Genomic DNA, 15,738 nt, shown 5'->3' with positions numbered 1-15,738 from the left:
TCAGTGATTGATTAAAAGCAAGTATGTAAGGGTAAAGCCAGCACTAAATCGGGCAAGTGCTGGTGCTGTGCCTCAGTAAGCACCAACTGAAAACCTAAACACTTCACGTGTTTCCTCAGCCATAGGTGTAAAACGAACTTTCTCTCATCAAACAGAAATTGTTACAGCTTAATAAATATGCAGATAGCACCAGTAGCAGCTAGCACTTTTTGTTAACAGAAAAAAGAGATTCAGGAAATGCTTAACGCAGATACGCAATACAGACATGGTAACCTTGGTCATTATGGACATCTTTGTGTACCTTAACACTCATAAGTAAAATAGCTCTTGAGAATTACCTCATCATATTTCTTATTTTGCTATTCCTTCAACACCTTTGCACTCAAGATCAGAAGGGAGATAGTGAGATTTAGACACGCTTACAAGCCAACATTGGATTAGAATAGAAATATCCGGTGTTTTAAAAATCAGATTGTATACAGTTAAAATTTAAACTACAGCCAATATACTAAGTCATTTATTGCTTACAACTTATAAATTATTAACTATAACACAGACATACAATTTACTCAGTGTATGAAAGCTTTCAATTAGCATTTTTAATTTATGTATGATATACTTAAGAAGCTAGCCAGGTAAAATCCCTGCTCAAATAGAGTTTGTAAGTGATAATCAAAATCAATTCCATTGAAATTTTGGTTATCGGACAGTTTGCAGCCAGACTGCAAAGAACCACTGAGTCAGAGGCACCAAGAAAAACACCATCTACTCAAAAATAGTTGACGTTAATTTGGATACGAGAAGCAGGTAATAGCACATTAACAAAATCAGTCTGAAAGCCAATGAAAGACAGTGGCTGCATTGGTAGTAAAATGAGTAATTTTGTCTACAGAGAATCTGTCATAATTTTAGGAAAGAAGGACCAACGTAGAAATGTTCTCACACAGTCACACTACATAGTAAAGGTTGGCTTCTGAAGCTACTGCTTGTGCAGAGATTTGCTTCTCTGTTGAACTTAAAAGATCAGCCACCTTGGCAGTCAGCACTCCACAGTTATAACTGAATTATTATAGCTGAAATATTGCCTTTGTTTACATTTTTATGTACACATGCACATATGTAGGCATGCATATATATGAACGTATCTCCAGGCACTGATCTGCCATACAAAAAAAAGTATATACATGAGGCTATGGCTCATGTATCTGTAAGTTTCTAAAGATATCCTAAAATGCTTTTGGAAAAGGAAACAGATAACCCTGCCTCAGGGAACAGTAAAGCACATTTGGAAGACACAGCTATCAGTATGAGCATCATAAAGCAGCTGCATCACAACAACTGTGGACACTGAGGATGAGTGCTCTATGGTAATTCTAGGATTCTATGTTCTTATACATATGTTCTTAACCTGAGCCCTCTCAAAAGTCCCAGTCTGCTTTTAGTAGGCTTTTTGAAACTTTAAGGTTTTACTAGTCTCTTCTTCATTGTCTGAAGAATTTATTATCTTCATGATGATAGTGAACTTGAGTTCTTAAGGCTTCTTTTGTGACAGTGAGCCGTATCTTTTCTCCTACAGTGGAAATGCAAACGTTTCCTCTAGAGAATTCTTGATTAAAGCTAGTACGTACATCACAATTTCCCAAAAGGATGACATACTAACAAGATCTTGTATGAATGCACAGAAAAAGACTATTTAGAAAAACATTAAGTTCTTAATAGTATAGAAAAGTTTTACAAAAAAGTGAGGCAGAACAAATTCCAGTCTTACAAATCTGACAAAGTATTAGAGGAAATAAAGTTACAGTGCAAACAGCTGAAATTTGCAGTGTTTTAAGAATATGTCACATCAAAGAAGGAAATTTTAGCAAATTTGTAATCCTCATAGAAACCAAAGAAAGCTGGGAGACAAAGTACATAGTCTGACGTGGGTGCTGATGATAAGGGAGCTTAACCAGAACAAAGGGAAAGCCAGTGGAGCCATATCTTTAAATAATTTCCATGATTTATTACTTACCGTATCCCATATCTGAAGCTTTATCTGTTTTCCATCAATAGTTATCATTCGAGCCCCAAATTCTACACCTGGATAGATTTTACAAAAGATTAGATTATTAGCATGTATCAGAAAGAAGAATTTCAAGTACTATGAAAGCAAGAATATACGTCTAAGTTAACTCAACATCAGTTTTGTAGGAAATAATCTCTTTCACAATCTGCTTTTAGTTAATTTTCCAGCTGGAAAATTGGCTGGTTTTCTTCCAGGAAGAAGAACATGTCTATTTGAATGCAAACAGGAAATTGAAGAGTCACAGTTATTATAACACTCTACCAATGAAAGATTGCTGAAACCAGTTTAGAAGAAATTAAAGCTACAATTCTTTATCAATAAAACATTCTATTAAGTGACAAGAAGATAAATGTTATTATTGTATTAATTAAAACTCATCCGCCTTTATGAAAAAAGCGCTTCCAAAATTGTAGCTAAAGATCCAATTTAATAAACAAGGCAAAAAGGTAATGTACAAAAAGTTAATAAACAAAAGAAATTTATTCAGTAGAAAAATTCAGCCTTTTGTACTGTCATTTAAAGCAATTTTAAGATCATTAACAGTAAATTAAGCATAAATTGAGGCTATTACTACAGTAGTTAAAACCTGACAAATGCCTAGAGATATAGTACACATTTAAAGGCTATCAAATTTCCATTAATCTGTGCTTCATATATGCATTATTTCAGAAAAAAATAAGGATCTGGTAGCTTAAGTTTTGTATAAAATTGGTTACTGTCTAGATTTGGACTGAAGTCTCCCAGTTAAGCAGCCCTGACTTGAAGTATTCCAAATGTCTCTTCAAAAGCTTGTTTAAAATATTGGGGGGGGGGCAGCGTTGCTTTACTCATAATGTCTTCGGGGATGGGAGCAGGGAGGAAGCACCATCCCACACACACCCCCTCGACACAGGAGCCAAATAAAAACCCTGGGCCAAAGAACACTGTGCTCTCTTTAACGTTCCAAATAACTTGCAGTAACTCTGTGCAAACAAGTCAGAAGAATGGATGGGGAAGAGCAGCAAGGAAGAGGCAGGTGGAGGCCAATGCTCTCTCTGAAGCTGACAGAACATCCAGGGGAAGGTCCTTGGGCCACTACAAGTGCCAACACGGCAGGTATTAATTAATTGATCTCATACTGCAGATATAGAGCTGCTGATTTAAATCCAGCAATAATCCAAAGTGTTTCGTTCCTACACACAACCCCATAGAAAACTTAACAGGATGTTTATCTTGTTCCTTTAAAATACCTGTTGATAAATTCTGAATTTGAAACAACACATTTTGATGGTAAATTTGTTCTCTTAAAGAAGGAACAGAAGCTGTTTGGTTTTCAGTAAGGGCATGTCCTAAGGGCAACGGGCAAAACCAAAAGAATATTTACTGGTTCCTACACACAACCCCATAGAAAACTTAACAGGATGTTTATCTTGTTCCTTTAAAATACCTGTTGATAAATTCTGAATTTGAAACAACACATTTTGATGGTAAGTTTGTTCTCTTAAAGAAGGAACAGAAGCTGCTCGGTTTACAGTAAGGACACATCCTAAGGGCAATGGGCAAAACCAAAAGAACATTTAAAGTGCTTTTGTCACCCATATCTACCTACAAACACTGTGGGGTTGGTTTTCTTTTTTTTTTTCCTCAGTTGGGTTTTTGTATGCGTGTTTGGGTTTTGTTGTTGCTGGGTTTGGGGTTTTTTTTGTGGGGTGGGGGTTTGAGTTGTTTTTTTTTTTTTTCTCTGCAGCTGTATCATGCATATTTTTTTTTTTTTTTCCCCTGGAGCTACATCATGCCTCTGCTCCTAAACTTCACCTAGCTATATGCCAGGCAAAGAACTGGCACTGCAAATACCCTGCTGAGGTGAAGCTATCAGTTTGCTGATGTGACAGGGCTGCCAAAGACATATATACAAGGCATCATATATTTGGCAGGCCTAAAGAAGAAGAGATGACAATAACTCATGCCTCCCTACAGAACGCAGGCTCTTTATTCAGCCAGCCTACCTGGCTGCCAAGACCCCAGAAATATTTGAAAACTGATGTCAGCCTAAGAATTTGAATCGTATTAGACAGCCACACACAAAGTGTGGGAGGATTGTCAAGAGAGAAAGGGAAACCATAACCAAACCTCCTGATACATTCTGTTACATGAAGAATATTTGTTTATATTTCAAGCATTTATTTCTGTACTCCCAGACCCAGGAAGCCTACCTGTTCCAGGGCACAAACTAAAAATAAGAGACTAGGAATACACTTTGTGTGAGACTTATATAAATTCCCTGAAATAGCATCAAGAAGAAGTTCAAAAGTACTGCAACCTCACCAGAGGCTAGCGTCTGCTAAGGTTAACATTGAAATTGATCTGAACGCTAAGCCTGCCTACAGGGGAATTAATTCCTACACTATTCCTCATATTTTGTGTGGAAAGATAAAGAAAAGTTTGTATCATTTACTGTAATTAGATCAGAGGCGATGTCCATATCCAACTGAGGAGACAGGAAAAAAAAAACTGTTGCTTCCAAACAGTAAATACCTTCACACTTCAAATCCTTCTCTATCCAGAAGTTAGTCTTCCCAAATAATAAATTTGTTTATTTATCTTTAAGGTTAACTTTGCTGTAGTTTACTTGTAACTTGTCTTCAAGGTTCTGTGGCTAGGCTAATATTCTGTTCTCTAGAGAACAATCTGCCATTTGCATCACTATCAATGCATTTCAAGCTTGGCCAATTCTGCTTCCACCCCCAGTTTTTAGCTTTTCTGAAGAGACAGTTGAAATACTACAGTTATGAATTTTTTTAAATGTTTCAGATTGTACCTTCCCAATAAGAAAAATGGCCTCCACTTGGCCTTATTAGCTAAGAAATTAACCAGCTAAAGATTCACTGCTACCTTAATACAACACAAATCTTACATTACCACAGCACAAACTCATAGAGGCACGTGAGGTACCTGAGCTGCTTAACCATCAGCACTGTGGGGGACAAGAGAGACCTACCAATAGTGAGATCGTGGACCGGTTGAAACCGCTTGTCTGTGAACTGTAGCAATAAACATGATTTCCCAACACCTAAAAAAAAAAGAAAAGTTTTAAGCAAATTAAAAGAGATCTGTTAAGAACCAATAGAAATTAATCTAAGTGAATGGTATATATTGTTTAAAATTCAGTACTAGAACTTGGGATACTAGATTTCACCTACTGTGAAGTGTATGCAATTTTTCATAACATAACAGCTTTTTACGTTCCAGAAACACTAGAGTCAAATCAGCAATTTTCAAAAGTTGAACAAAAATCAATTCTTCTTTTGAAAAAGTAGTTCTGCCTTTAAAATTAAGCAGAAAAAAGTTTCCTAGCAGACCTTCAAAGTATCATTTTCACATCCTCTCTCCACAGTAACTACAGGTCTTGCTGCTCCTCACAACCCTGTCTGCTTCCCCTTCAGTACTTTCAGCTTTCTTCCAAGCTAACTAGATCCTCAACAGCACCTCGCTCCCACCTATCTCCTAATTTATCAGCTGAGGTAACAGCAGTACATATATGGCTCTTACAACCATTATTTGTTACTGCCCACTGGTTCCCAATAGGCCAAACAGTAGCCCAAGCAGAACTGGCCACAGCTGAGTTCACATTACAGCCAGACAACACAAACATGGCACCCCCCAGATATCCTAATTTCAGACCCAAATGGGTTAACTACTTCAAATTATGTGGACATTGGTCAGCAAAAGGGCAATTTCTTCTGTTGGTGAAAGCACAGAAAAGCAAGAGTTAATAGGAGCCAATAGAAATGCTCAAACCACCCAGGTTTTTAAGCATAGTACACTTTACCATTAATTTTTCCTCATTCTTTTACTTTGAGGGGTCATTCTTCCCATTCTACTCAACCAAATTTCCCATTTTCAGCCCTTTAAAACTCAGCTGTCATACATTTGGTTTACATACATTTAAACTCTGAACTATATCACATCCAATACTGTAGCATCCAAGTTCCTGCTGTACTTTGCTTTATCTGTCCAGTACGATAAGACTATTTTAGCCACATACTAGAGGTCAGGAACAGCTGATCAGGAGTGACATATCTGGTAATAAAAGAACAGCAAAGGGATAAAGAAAAGAACAGCCCTGCGAGATACAAGATATGCATACCTGAGGTCTGCATATAGTGACATTGATCTTCCTACTCCTAAATTCAGCGTTCTTAAAGTTTTTTAGTACTGTTTCATGAGGAAAGCAAGCCTATACACTCACAATCACTGCCCACCCGTCATTTTGGTCTTAAAAGCTAACTGGCCTTTTTCAATCACATCGAACAGAAACAGGAGATTTGACACTCATTTTGTGACAAAATGAGTCACAAACAGACTGATGACACTCTGAGACATCCCAAGCAACGCAGCAATTCCAGCAGCCTAAGCCAGCTGTTGGTGTTGCTGTCCCTACTCTCTTCCCTACAGCACGTTCGTGCCCCTTTCTCCATATGGCTTGAGACTCCCCTAAGCCATTTCAGCTGTCTGCTGGGTTAGCACACTAACCTGACAAGAAGAGTGACAAAGCAAACAGAAATGGCTTCATACGAGGTCGGACAAGCACGAGAGTTAGTTCAAATGAGGGAAGAGAAATGCAGCCACCAGCTGATCAACAACTTAGAGTGGCAGGGAACTACAGCCCAAGGCAAAGTTTGCAGCATCAGCCTTAACAGATCTCTTTTCTGTAGCTCTCTGGCTTATCACAGCAAGCTGTCAGAACACAAGCAGCTTGGAAGCAGCTATAGGATTTCTTCACCGAAATTAGTGGATGTAAGAGAAGTGGATGAGGAATGGGGGAAAGTGCTGGAAGTAAGAAAGAAACAGGGAGAAGAATAGGCAGAACATTGGAGCTGTAGGGACGGAGAACACAAATCTCTAAGGAACCTTAAAATATTAATAGTTGTTCTCACAGAACACTGTTTACATATACAGATAACTTTTATACCACAAATGAAATCCAGCTGCCTCATCACAGAACATAAATACCATCCTGTTCACAAAAAACAACCTATAAATAAAACCAGAAATAGAATGTAGAATAGCTTTTACCATTAACCTCACAAAGTGATTTCAGTGTCGTTGGATAAACCACAACCTCAAAACTATCCAATATTCCTGCACAAACCTTGCAAACATTAGAAAAATATTTGAAAAATCTAATCAACAACATGACACGTGTCCCATCACCAGTTCTCAAGTGACAATCTGATATTTCTTGTTTGTGTAAGGCTTGTTGCTTCAGGAGAACATCAGAACACTGGCGTCAGCACAGCGAAGATGACAGACAAGCACAGCCCCTTTGATGCAAGCGCTGTCTCAAGCTGGCACAAGATGACTTCACCTCTCATTACTTCCATGTAGCAAGGCTTTTGGGAGCAGACTGATGGGTTCACACATAAAACCAGAGAAAATAACCAGTTTCTGCTTAATGCCATTCCTGCTACTTCAGCAAAAAAAAACATTTGGAAGTTCCAAAGTTTTATACAGCTGTTGACCGAAAAAGAGGTTCAAAAAACTTGCAAACAAAGTTGTAGTGCCTCTTGAATTTAAGTTAGAATCCGTTTCAGATAGTACTTATAACTACTTTACTGCCTACATCTAATAGTAATATTTTATTTTAATGTTATAGTTTTAAGACAGTGTGAATTTGTAATAGGAAAGTTATTACTTCCATGTAGCAAGGCTTTTGGGAGCAGACTGATGGGTTCACACATAAAACCAGAGAAAATAACCAGTTTCTGCTTAATGCCATTCCTGCTACTTCAGCAAAAAAAAAACTGGAAGTTCCAAAGTTTTATATGGCTGTTGACTGAAAAAGAGGTTCAAAAAACTTGCAAACAAAGCTGTAGTGCCTCTTGAATTTAGGTTAGAATCCGTTTCAGATAGTACTTATAACTATTTTACTGCCTACATCTAATAGTAATATTTTATTTTAATGTTATAGTTTTAAGACATTGCGAGTTTGTAATAGGAAAGTTATGAGAATAGCTTGTGGCCTGTTCACTCACTGAGCCCGAGCAGACTGCGCTGTCACAGACAGGCAGGTGCCTCTATCAGGCACCAGAGCTGTACCTGAACTCCATTTTACCACCTTGTGACATACACAGGTGCTACAAAGACCAATTAACAGTTGCATGGCAGCTAATTTCATAGTATACAAATGGTTTAAAGTAACTTCACTGGTTAACTCTTAAAAGCAAAATGGCTTTTTACCAGTTACTCACGTAGCACTGCAAATCTTATACCTGAAAAGACACAGACGCTCCTGGAAAAGTAGTTGAGCGTGGCTTAGGACAGTCAATTGTAGAACACAAAAGGGACAGATTCAGTTATTTATTAACTCATTCTCCATTTTACTGCCACAATTACTTTAATACAGCTTCAGATAAACCACCCCCAGCAAAAAAAAATCTTAGTCTCTTAAAACAAGAAACGAGCAGAGCTTGGATACGCTTCACCAACAAGCACAGTAAACAAAAGCTCTCGCTTAGGAACAAATTAAAAGAGTGGATTATGTGCTCAGAGGGAGCAGTGTGTTTCTCTGCTAGTGCCTGTTCTAGGATCCCTTCATCACTTCTCAGTACCCAGTGATGGGGAGTGGAATTTGTTCTACAACAGTTTTACCCTCTGGCTCTGAACTCCAGACTACCAGCCTGAGTCTGTTCTCCAAATTCCTCTGCCCTCCCTTATAGCTTCCTCTTTATCTGGGTGCTGCTCTGCCATCCATTTCCCTAGGGAAGTGTTTGGCCCAGCCACACTCCAACACCTCCCTTCCTCAGATCAACTCTAGTGTTCATTTCAGTGCTCAGCAACCCAGAACACCCCAGTGGCAAAGCCAACCTCTCCCTTCTCACTCCTGAGGTTACTGAGGCACTGAGCTAAACCCAGAAATGGATCCAGCATAAAACTACAGTCACCCAAATCACTACTGTGTGCACGAGATTAGAGCTACAAAATATATAGCAAAGGGACAGGTTGTTCTTCTCAGTAGCAGGCCGCACTCATGGCAATTAAACAAAGCAGCTCTGGAGCCACAGTGCAGCTGACACAGCCAAGCCACGTACACAGCTTTTGCTAAGAAAGCTGACTTGCCTCCTTCTCCCCTTCCAGCTCCTGTGGCTCCTTCTGTGTATATGGCAATGAAAGTTCACTTGTGCTGCAAAGTCAGAGATGCACCACTGTCAACACAAGGAAAACTTCCAAGCTTTTCTTACCACTAGACAACACTCTTCTACGGTCAAGATTACAGCTAAAAGAAAAGGATTCACAACAACCAATCTAACCAACTGCTGCAGTCCTGTTCCTTCCACTGAAATACATTTGAGTGTCTTAGAAAGCTGATCTGACTCAAAACTAAAAATGCTTCAGAAAAAGGTGGGAGAGGGGACTAAGACCACGTCCTTACCTGTCCACCTAACCACCACTTATAGCTCAAGGAAGGAGACAGAGTTAAAAAACTGCAGTAGTAGTCATCCCAACCTTAGGTATCAAAACTGAATCCTGATGGCAAATCTCCTTCTCAATCTGCTAGCTGCCTCTGATGGGTAGACTCACTCCTTCCCACACACTTCCACCTACTTACTCAAAATGGCTCTTAGGCTTTTCTGACCATTCCTGCTATTTGTTTGGTTTTGCTTTTTAAAATGATCTTTGCGAGCTGAACTGGGTCTCTGAAGGATCAGACAAGCGCTGACACTAACAGCTAAGCAGCAGAGGTTCATAGCTGAGAGAAGGAGTGGTGACCAGGCCCACCCTTTTTGGCAGCAGATAAACATTGGCTTAATTCAGCCATCTCACAGAGCTGTATTTTTCTTGTTCTTGCTTTATAAGACAGGGTGATCAATTGGCTCACCACCCACAGAGATGAAGACCTACTCACCCTTTGATATCTTGCTCTCACTGATCCTCCTAGGTCCAGTTTCCTCCCTTGAAAGTACTCCAGACCTTGGTAAGCACTTCCCCAGGCCAACTCAGCTGATTCAACCACCAAGTAGTAAATTAATCCAAAAAAGTAGGTAGTTTTCTACTGTGTTAGTAGATTGATTCACCTCATAAGACTATCAAAGTCACCACAAAGGGGAGCAAGACCTCCTCCTGCATGTGTAATCAACTATGTCATCTTGGAAGCCCCAATATCAACTGAGCTGAAAGAAGATTCCTGCTTCTCTTACTTCCCTTTAGAAAACAAAAATAAATCTTTAAATAGACTAAGGATGGTCTCAAACAACCGAGAAGTCTCAAAAACCAAAGATTTTAAAAACAACTCAAGATTTAAAACAGATAATTAAACAGTACAAATGTCACAAGATACATACCTCTAACTAGGCTTAGGAACTACTAGTTCTTTCTAGTTTGGTTTTTTTTTCCTAGTAGCCTGCACAGCTCCTTAAGCACTTTTCTTATCACAGGCTCCAGCTCCTTCTCACTCTCCTTCCTTTCCAACCACAGCATCTTTATGCAACTCAGCAAAGTGCAGTATCACTCTTTCACAGACCTATGCATTATGAGACATCAACCTAAAGCAAAGATTTTTCTTAACCTCTTTTCAGCCAGTTACGTTAGTCCCAACTCTGTCATTAAATGGGAAAATTTCATTTAAATGAATAGGAAGGACAAACTACAAAACTCCAAAGTGCCAGTTACAGAACAAAGGGACTTCACATACCAATTACAGCATGGACAAGAAGGGAAGAAAAACAACCTCCAAAATCCTTCATGATGGCTAAGCTTTGGAAAAGTAATGCCAAAAAAATGCCTTTACAACTGTTTTAAAGATAATTGAGCTTCAATATTAAATAAATAAGCAAACATTGCTGTAAATTATTTACAGCAGTATCTGAAGTCAATTATGTCAGTTCCCCTTTCCACAGAAAAATCAGTGCAGACATACAAACTGAAAGGAGCTGTTCAGCTTTATCAAGTTTCATTTAGCATGGCACTATCCAAATGCTAACTGCAGATTTTAAAAAGAAATAAATAAAAATTCTTTCTAAACAAAATTAAACTACATGAGACTGCAGAAAACCTCTTCTGGATGGTCACAGAAGACTTAGAAATCTGCCAGCTATTCACTAAAAGTGGTTTTAGTCAAGGTTGAAGTGGTTTTCGTTGTTGTTGCTGTTGTTGTTGCTGTTGTTGTTTGTTTGGGGGGTGTGTGTGTGTTTTTTTAATTAAAGGTTAGAATTAGTACAAGGGCACATAGTAAGTCTCACAAAACCACTTGTATGAGCATCTACTTAGTTTATTATTTCTAGTTAACTTTTAAGAGGCTAAGAAGATGCACAACACCTAATACCTGCTCTTTTAGGAATCAAAGTATCACCGAAAGGGTCTCAGCAAGATCTAAGCAGTACAGAACAATACTCTGATTGTCAGTATGAACAAGTTCTCAAACTATCATGGGGTGTTAACGCCAGCTCTAGGAGGATCAAAACCTGTTGAGTTAAGAAGTATTGTTACATACTCTTACAAAATAAGGGCAAGAGCCTCTGGGATGCACGTTGCCAGCTAGTGACAGCTGCTGTTCCAGAACAAAGTGCACTGACACTAGAAACATTTCACAGGGAGGACTGAAAAATAAAGCAAATTCAATTGCTTAATTTCAACATTTGAGAATCTCCTAGACAAGTGAAATGGTTGACTAGACAGTCTGCTTTACTCTAGAGAGTAAGGAGAATTAGATCACCAAGCAATTATACTTTCTCTCATCATCTTCCCCTAATAAGAATAACTTTTGGTTTATAACCAGCAACTATCAGCTGCAATTGAAAGGCAAGTGAAAGTTCATTATGCAAGATGCTCTAAGGTTGCAGAACCAACACATTCAAGAAAAGCAGAAGCCAGACTTGCTCATGGAAGATGCAGCAACACTGATCATAAAGAGACATTTAGAAGGGATACAAATGACAAGTTACATTGGTGGGAAGAAATCTGACCATTGCAAAACTGGTATTCCAAGTATACTAAAGTTCAGTAGCATTCTCTGGTGGAAACTAGTAAATATACTCTAATATAAGAAAATCTTGTTTAATGCATATAAAATATTCTGGAAAAAAAATAATTCAGCTGTAGTCTTCACAGACATCTCATGTATCATTCCCATGTGGCTGCATATAAAATATTCTGGAAAAAAAATAATCCAGCTGTAGTCTTCATAGACATCTTATGTATCATTCCCATGTGGTACATGGCTGGTACTGAAAACATTTAAGCAGACAAGAAAATTTCATCATCATACAGAAAAGCTTTTGAGAAAAGACAGACTTTCAGTCACCAACTGCAAAAACGGGCAATACTTGTGTGTTAAGTGTTCACCGTGGCTCAGACCAAAGTCTATCTCAATTGGTGGCCAAAAGGAGGTGTGTAGGGAAGAGCAGATGACCAACTCCTCCCGGGAACTGAAATGGAAGATACGCTATCAACCACCAAGGCAAAGGTCTCGGAGCCCTAAGCAGAATGCACCACTTATGCTTCCTAATCCATATGCAAAATCCTATAATGTTTTGGAAATATCTGGATTAAAAAAAAAATGTTTTCCTGGTTAACTCTCACAGCAGCTGGTATTCCACAATACTTGCATTTTTCTCTTAAAGATAGCAAATTCCATGAAATTCCACAGCTACTGTACCACTGGGACAATGTAAAACCCATGCAGATTTATGACAATGTTGTTTTAGTACCTGAAAGACAGCCATGCCCTTTCAGGTCTCTCCCACAACAGAAAACTAACTGGGTCTTAAAACAGTTCTGACTACTTCGAAAAAAAACTTTTTTCCAATTTATTTATTAAATATGTATAAGATGTAACAATCAGAATAGAATCAATTCTAAGGTCATAAAGCTACCATGCCTAAGTACCAGCAAGAGTCACTGAATGTCAATGACCAATGAAGCAAGCAATGCAAGGGGACAAGAGCTGTTGAGCAAAAAGTGGTCTCACACAGTCAGTTTCCGTGGCTGTCATTTTAAGAGACTGAGATCATACAGAAGTCCTGTGTTTAAGCAGATGAAAGCATGTGGAATCACAATTCAGAGAAGACACATGCAGGTGTCTTGTATAACTGCAGCAGGTTTTAGTTGGTTTATGGCTTGCATAACCCACTTTGTTGTGTAGTGCTGAAAAGGAAGAGGAGCTAAATGTTAACATCTGTCCTCAGCTGATGCTGTCTTACTTTTCTTCTACAGTTTGTTTACAACTAATTGCTGAGTCACCAGGCAGCTGATCCATTTCCAAAGACTCTAAATCAAGTCCCAGAGATAGATGTCTTGATCGCTATGAAAATTACACGGCCTACAAGGCCACTGGAATATCTTCACTGTTTGGAATGCTGTGGCAGACCACTGCTGCAACTCAACAGGACAGTCCTGATCCACTCGTAATTTCCATCAGCAGAACTGTGAGTTCAGCTGCCTTCGTCTGAGGAACAGTAGTAACACCTAAAGCATCACAGTCATTTTGGCAACGAACAACTGCGTGCAACATAAATTGGCTCTTCAGTACTAGCTATATTAGAATACTCAAAAGGCTCATAGGAGATCTAAATAAAGAGCAAAGCCAACTTACCACTATTGGCATATTTAATTCACTTCAACAATGATCGCTGCAGTAGTTTTAATTAGCTTCCTGTAGCAACTGAATAAAAGCCACAGGAATTTAAAAAAAATAAAAAAACAAAACGACAACAACAACAAAAACCCAAACTTGCGAGCTGTTTTTCTGCATTTCCCTTCTCTATCTCACTCTTCCCATGTTTGGCTCTTAAGCAGGTGAAACAACTTCACAATCGACAGACATTCCATTCTGTATTTCACATTTCAAGCAACTGAAATGCAGAAGTGCAGCACAGACCATTACACTGAGGATATTTCATTGTAAAAATTTAATCAGTATATGATCAATGTACCAAACCAATCGTGCGCTGCTGTCTCTACCACTCTAACGATTACAGTTTTTAGAGATGCACCAGAATTGGCCACCTGTTCTGAAGCACTATCATTCTGATTCTGCACTACCATTTTGCATCACCCTTGGCAGACAAACCTCTTCTTACTTCCCCTGAATCTCATCAGGTAATCTCCTGTTGTCTGGTTTAATGAGCTGTCACTAATCTGAATACTCAAGAAAAATCAGAATTTTTGCTTAACCTCTACAGCCTAATGCTTCCAACATGGCCATTACAACTGTGTTATGTTTCTTAAGATTCATTTGTACTACAACTGCTACTGCAGTAGTCTAAAAATTTAAATGTAGGTTTAAAAGAGATAAAAATCACATAGTAGTTGCATCTAGTGTATTTAATAACCTCACGTGTAATGCAGGCATAGTGTGTAATTACACTCCAGCAACAGATAATTTAGTTCATAGGTATTAAGTACAATTATGCAAGTATCCCTACAATAGTAGGTAGAGTGACAGTTGTGTCATCAAACTTATTAAAGAAGGCATTTATTCAGGTATGAGGAAAACAGCAAGAAAGATGCATAATACACAGGCACAATAGTTAACTATGCTCGTTACCCTGTCCTGACAACAAATTGATGAAAGTATGCTACTGACATCCACACTACGCTGAGGAAGCACAGAATGTATTGACAAAGGGGCTTCAAACAGCAATTCCTATCAGCATATGGTTATGCCTGCAGCATTTGTTAGCATTATTATTTGTAACACAGCAGCCAATGACAAATAGAATGGAGCAAGTTTTTAAAGAAGTGGTAAGAAGCAACTTGAAGCATCTGGGAAAGTAGCAGCCAAAAAAAAAAAAAAGAAAAAAATAATATATAATCCCTGTAAATTAGAAGGAAAGGGGAAGGGCTTTTAATTTTCATTTGACAGCATGTCCCCACACTTTAGCAGTCTGCTACAGCCCCTCAAGCCGGGGATGATGGAAAGGGCATCCCTGCGGCCTGAGCTGAAGGTACCTCACAGCAGCAGCCTTTTCCTCGCCACACAACTGCGGGCTGGCACGATGCGCCTGCCAGGCCTCACCGCTGCGGGGCTGCGACCGAGGGCCACTACCCAGCTACAAGTTTTGCAGTGACAGCGCCTTCTTCTTCCCCCCTCCTCCTCCTCCTCCTCCATCCCTCGCTCCGATGCCGCAGGCAGGGGCGTGACACAGCCCGACCTGCCCCGCGGCCTATCGGCCGGGCCCGGCGGCGGCTGCCGGGCTCTCCCAGGCCTTGCCGCGGGGCCGCCGAGAGGCAGGCCGAGGCCCCGGGCGGGGCCCAGCGCGGAGGCGGGGGAGGGAGCCGCCTCTTCGCTCAAGAAGCCACCACGTCGACGACGCCAGCACTGCGGAAATGGGAGCGGGGAGCCGGGGCCCTCACTCTCTCCGCTCCGCTCCGCCCGCTACCGGGGGCGGCCTGGCCGGGCCTTCCCCGCCCCCCGCCGCTTACCTGTGTCCCCGATGATGATGTACTTGAAGAGATACGCGTAGGCCATGGCCGCCCGCTCCCCGCCTTCTACGCTCGCTCCTTCCCGGGCTGGCGCTGCGGAGAGGTGGTAAACGGTTAACGGCTTCACCGGGCCGGCGGTTACCAACGGCTCCAACGGGCGGCGGCCCCGCTCGCTCGCTCCTTTCCCTTCCCTACCTCCGCCCCGGCGGGCTGGCTCGGTGGCGGCTGCCGCTCTGCCCGCCGCAACTTCGTCCCCTCCCCCCCCCCCC

At 40.3% G+C, this 15,738-nt stretch overlaps 1 protein-coding gene across 3 annotated transcripts in view; it reads right to left on the bottom strand.

Moving 5' to 3' along the window:
* Positions 1-15,738, bottom strand: part of RAB2A (RAB2A, member RAS oncogene family) — a 33,672-nt gene that overhangs the window by 17,556 nt on the left and 378 nt on the right. The window contains exons 2-5 of one of the 3 annotated variants that reach the window (XM_014952633.1): positions 15,665-15,737; positions 15,470-15,562; positions 5,046-5,117; positions 2,015-2,082 (exon numbers count right to left, since the gene is read on the bottom strand). In XM_014952633.1, the coding sequence (XP_014808119.1) occupies positions 2,015-2,082; positions 5,046-5,117; positions 15,470-15,515 (186 nt within the window). In that variant the 5' untranslated portion in view covers positions 15,516-15,562; positions 15,665-15,737. The other 2 variants (XM_014952631.1, XM_014952632.1) reach the window with 2 other exon arrangements.

The sequence above is a fragment of the Calidris pugnax genome, unplaced genomic scaffold (assembly GCF_001431845.1).
Source record: "Calidris pugnax isolate Ruff unplaced genomic scaffold, ASM143184v1 scaffold182, whole genome shotgun sequence".
NCBI lineage: Eukaryota > Metazoa > Chordata > Aves > Charadriiformes > Scolopacidae > Calidris > Calidris pugnax.
The sequence above is the reverse complement of the archived record's forward strand: the minus strand, read 5'-3'. Positions and strand labels throughout refer to the sequence as shown.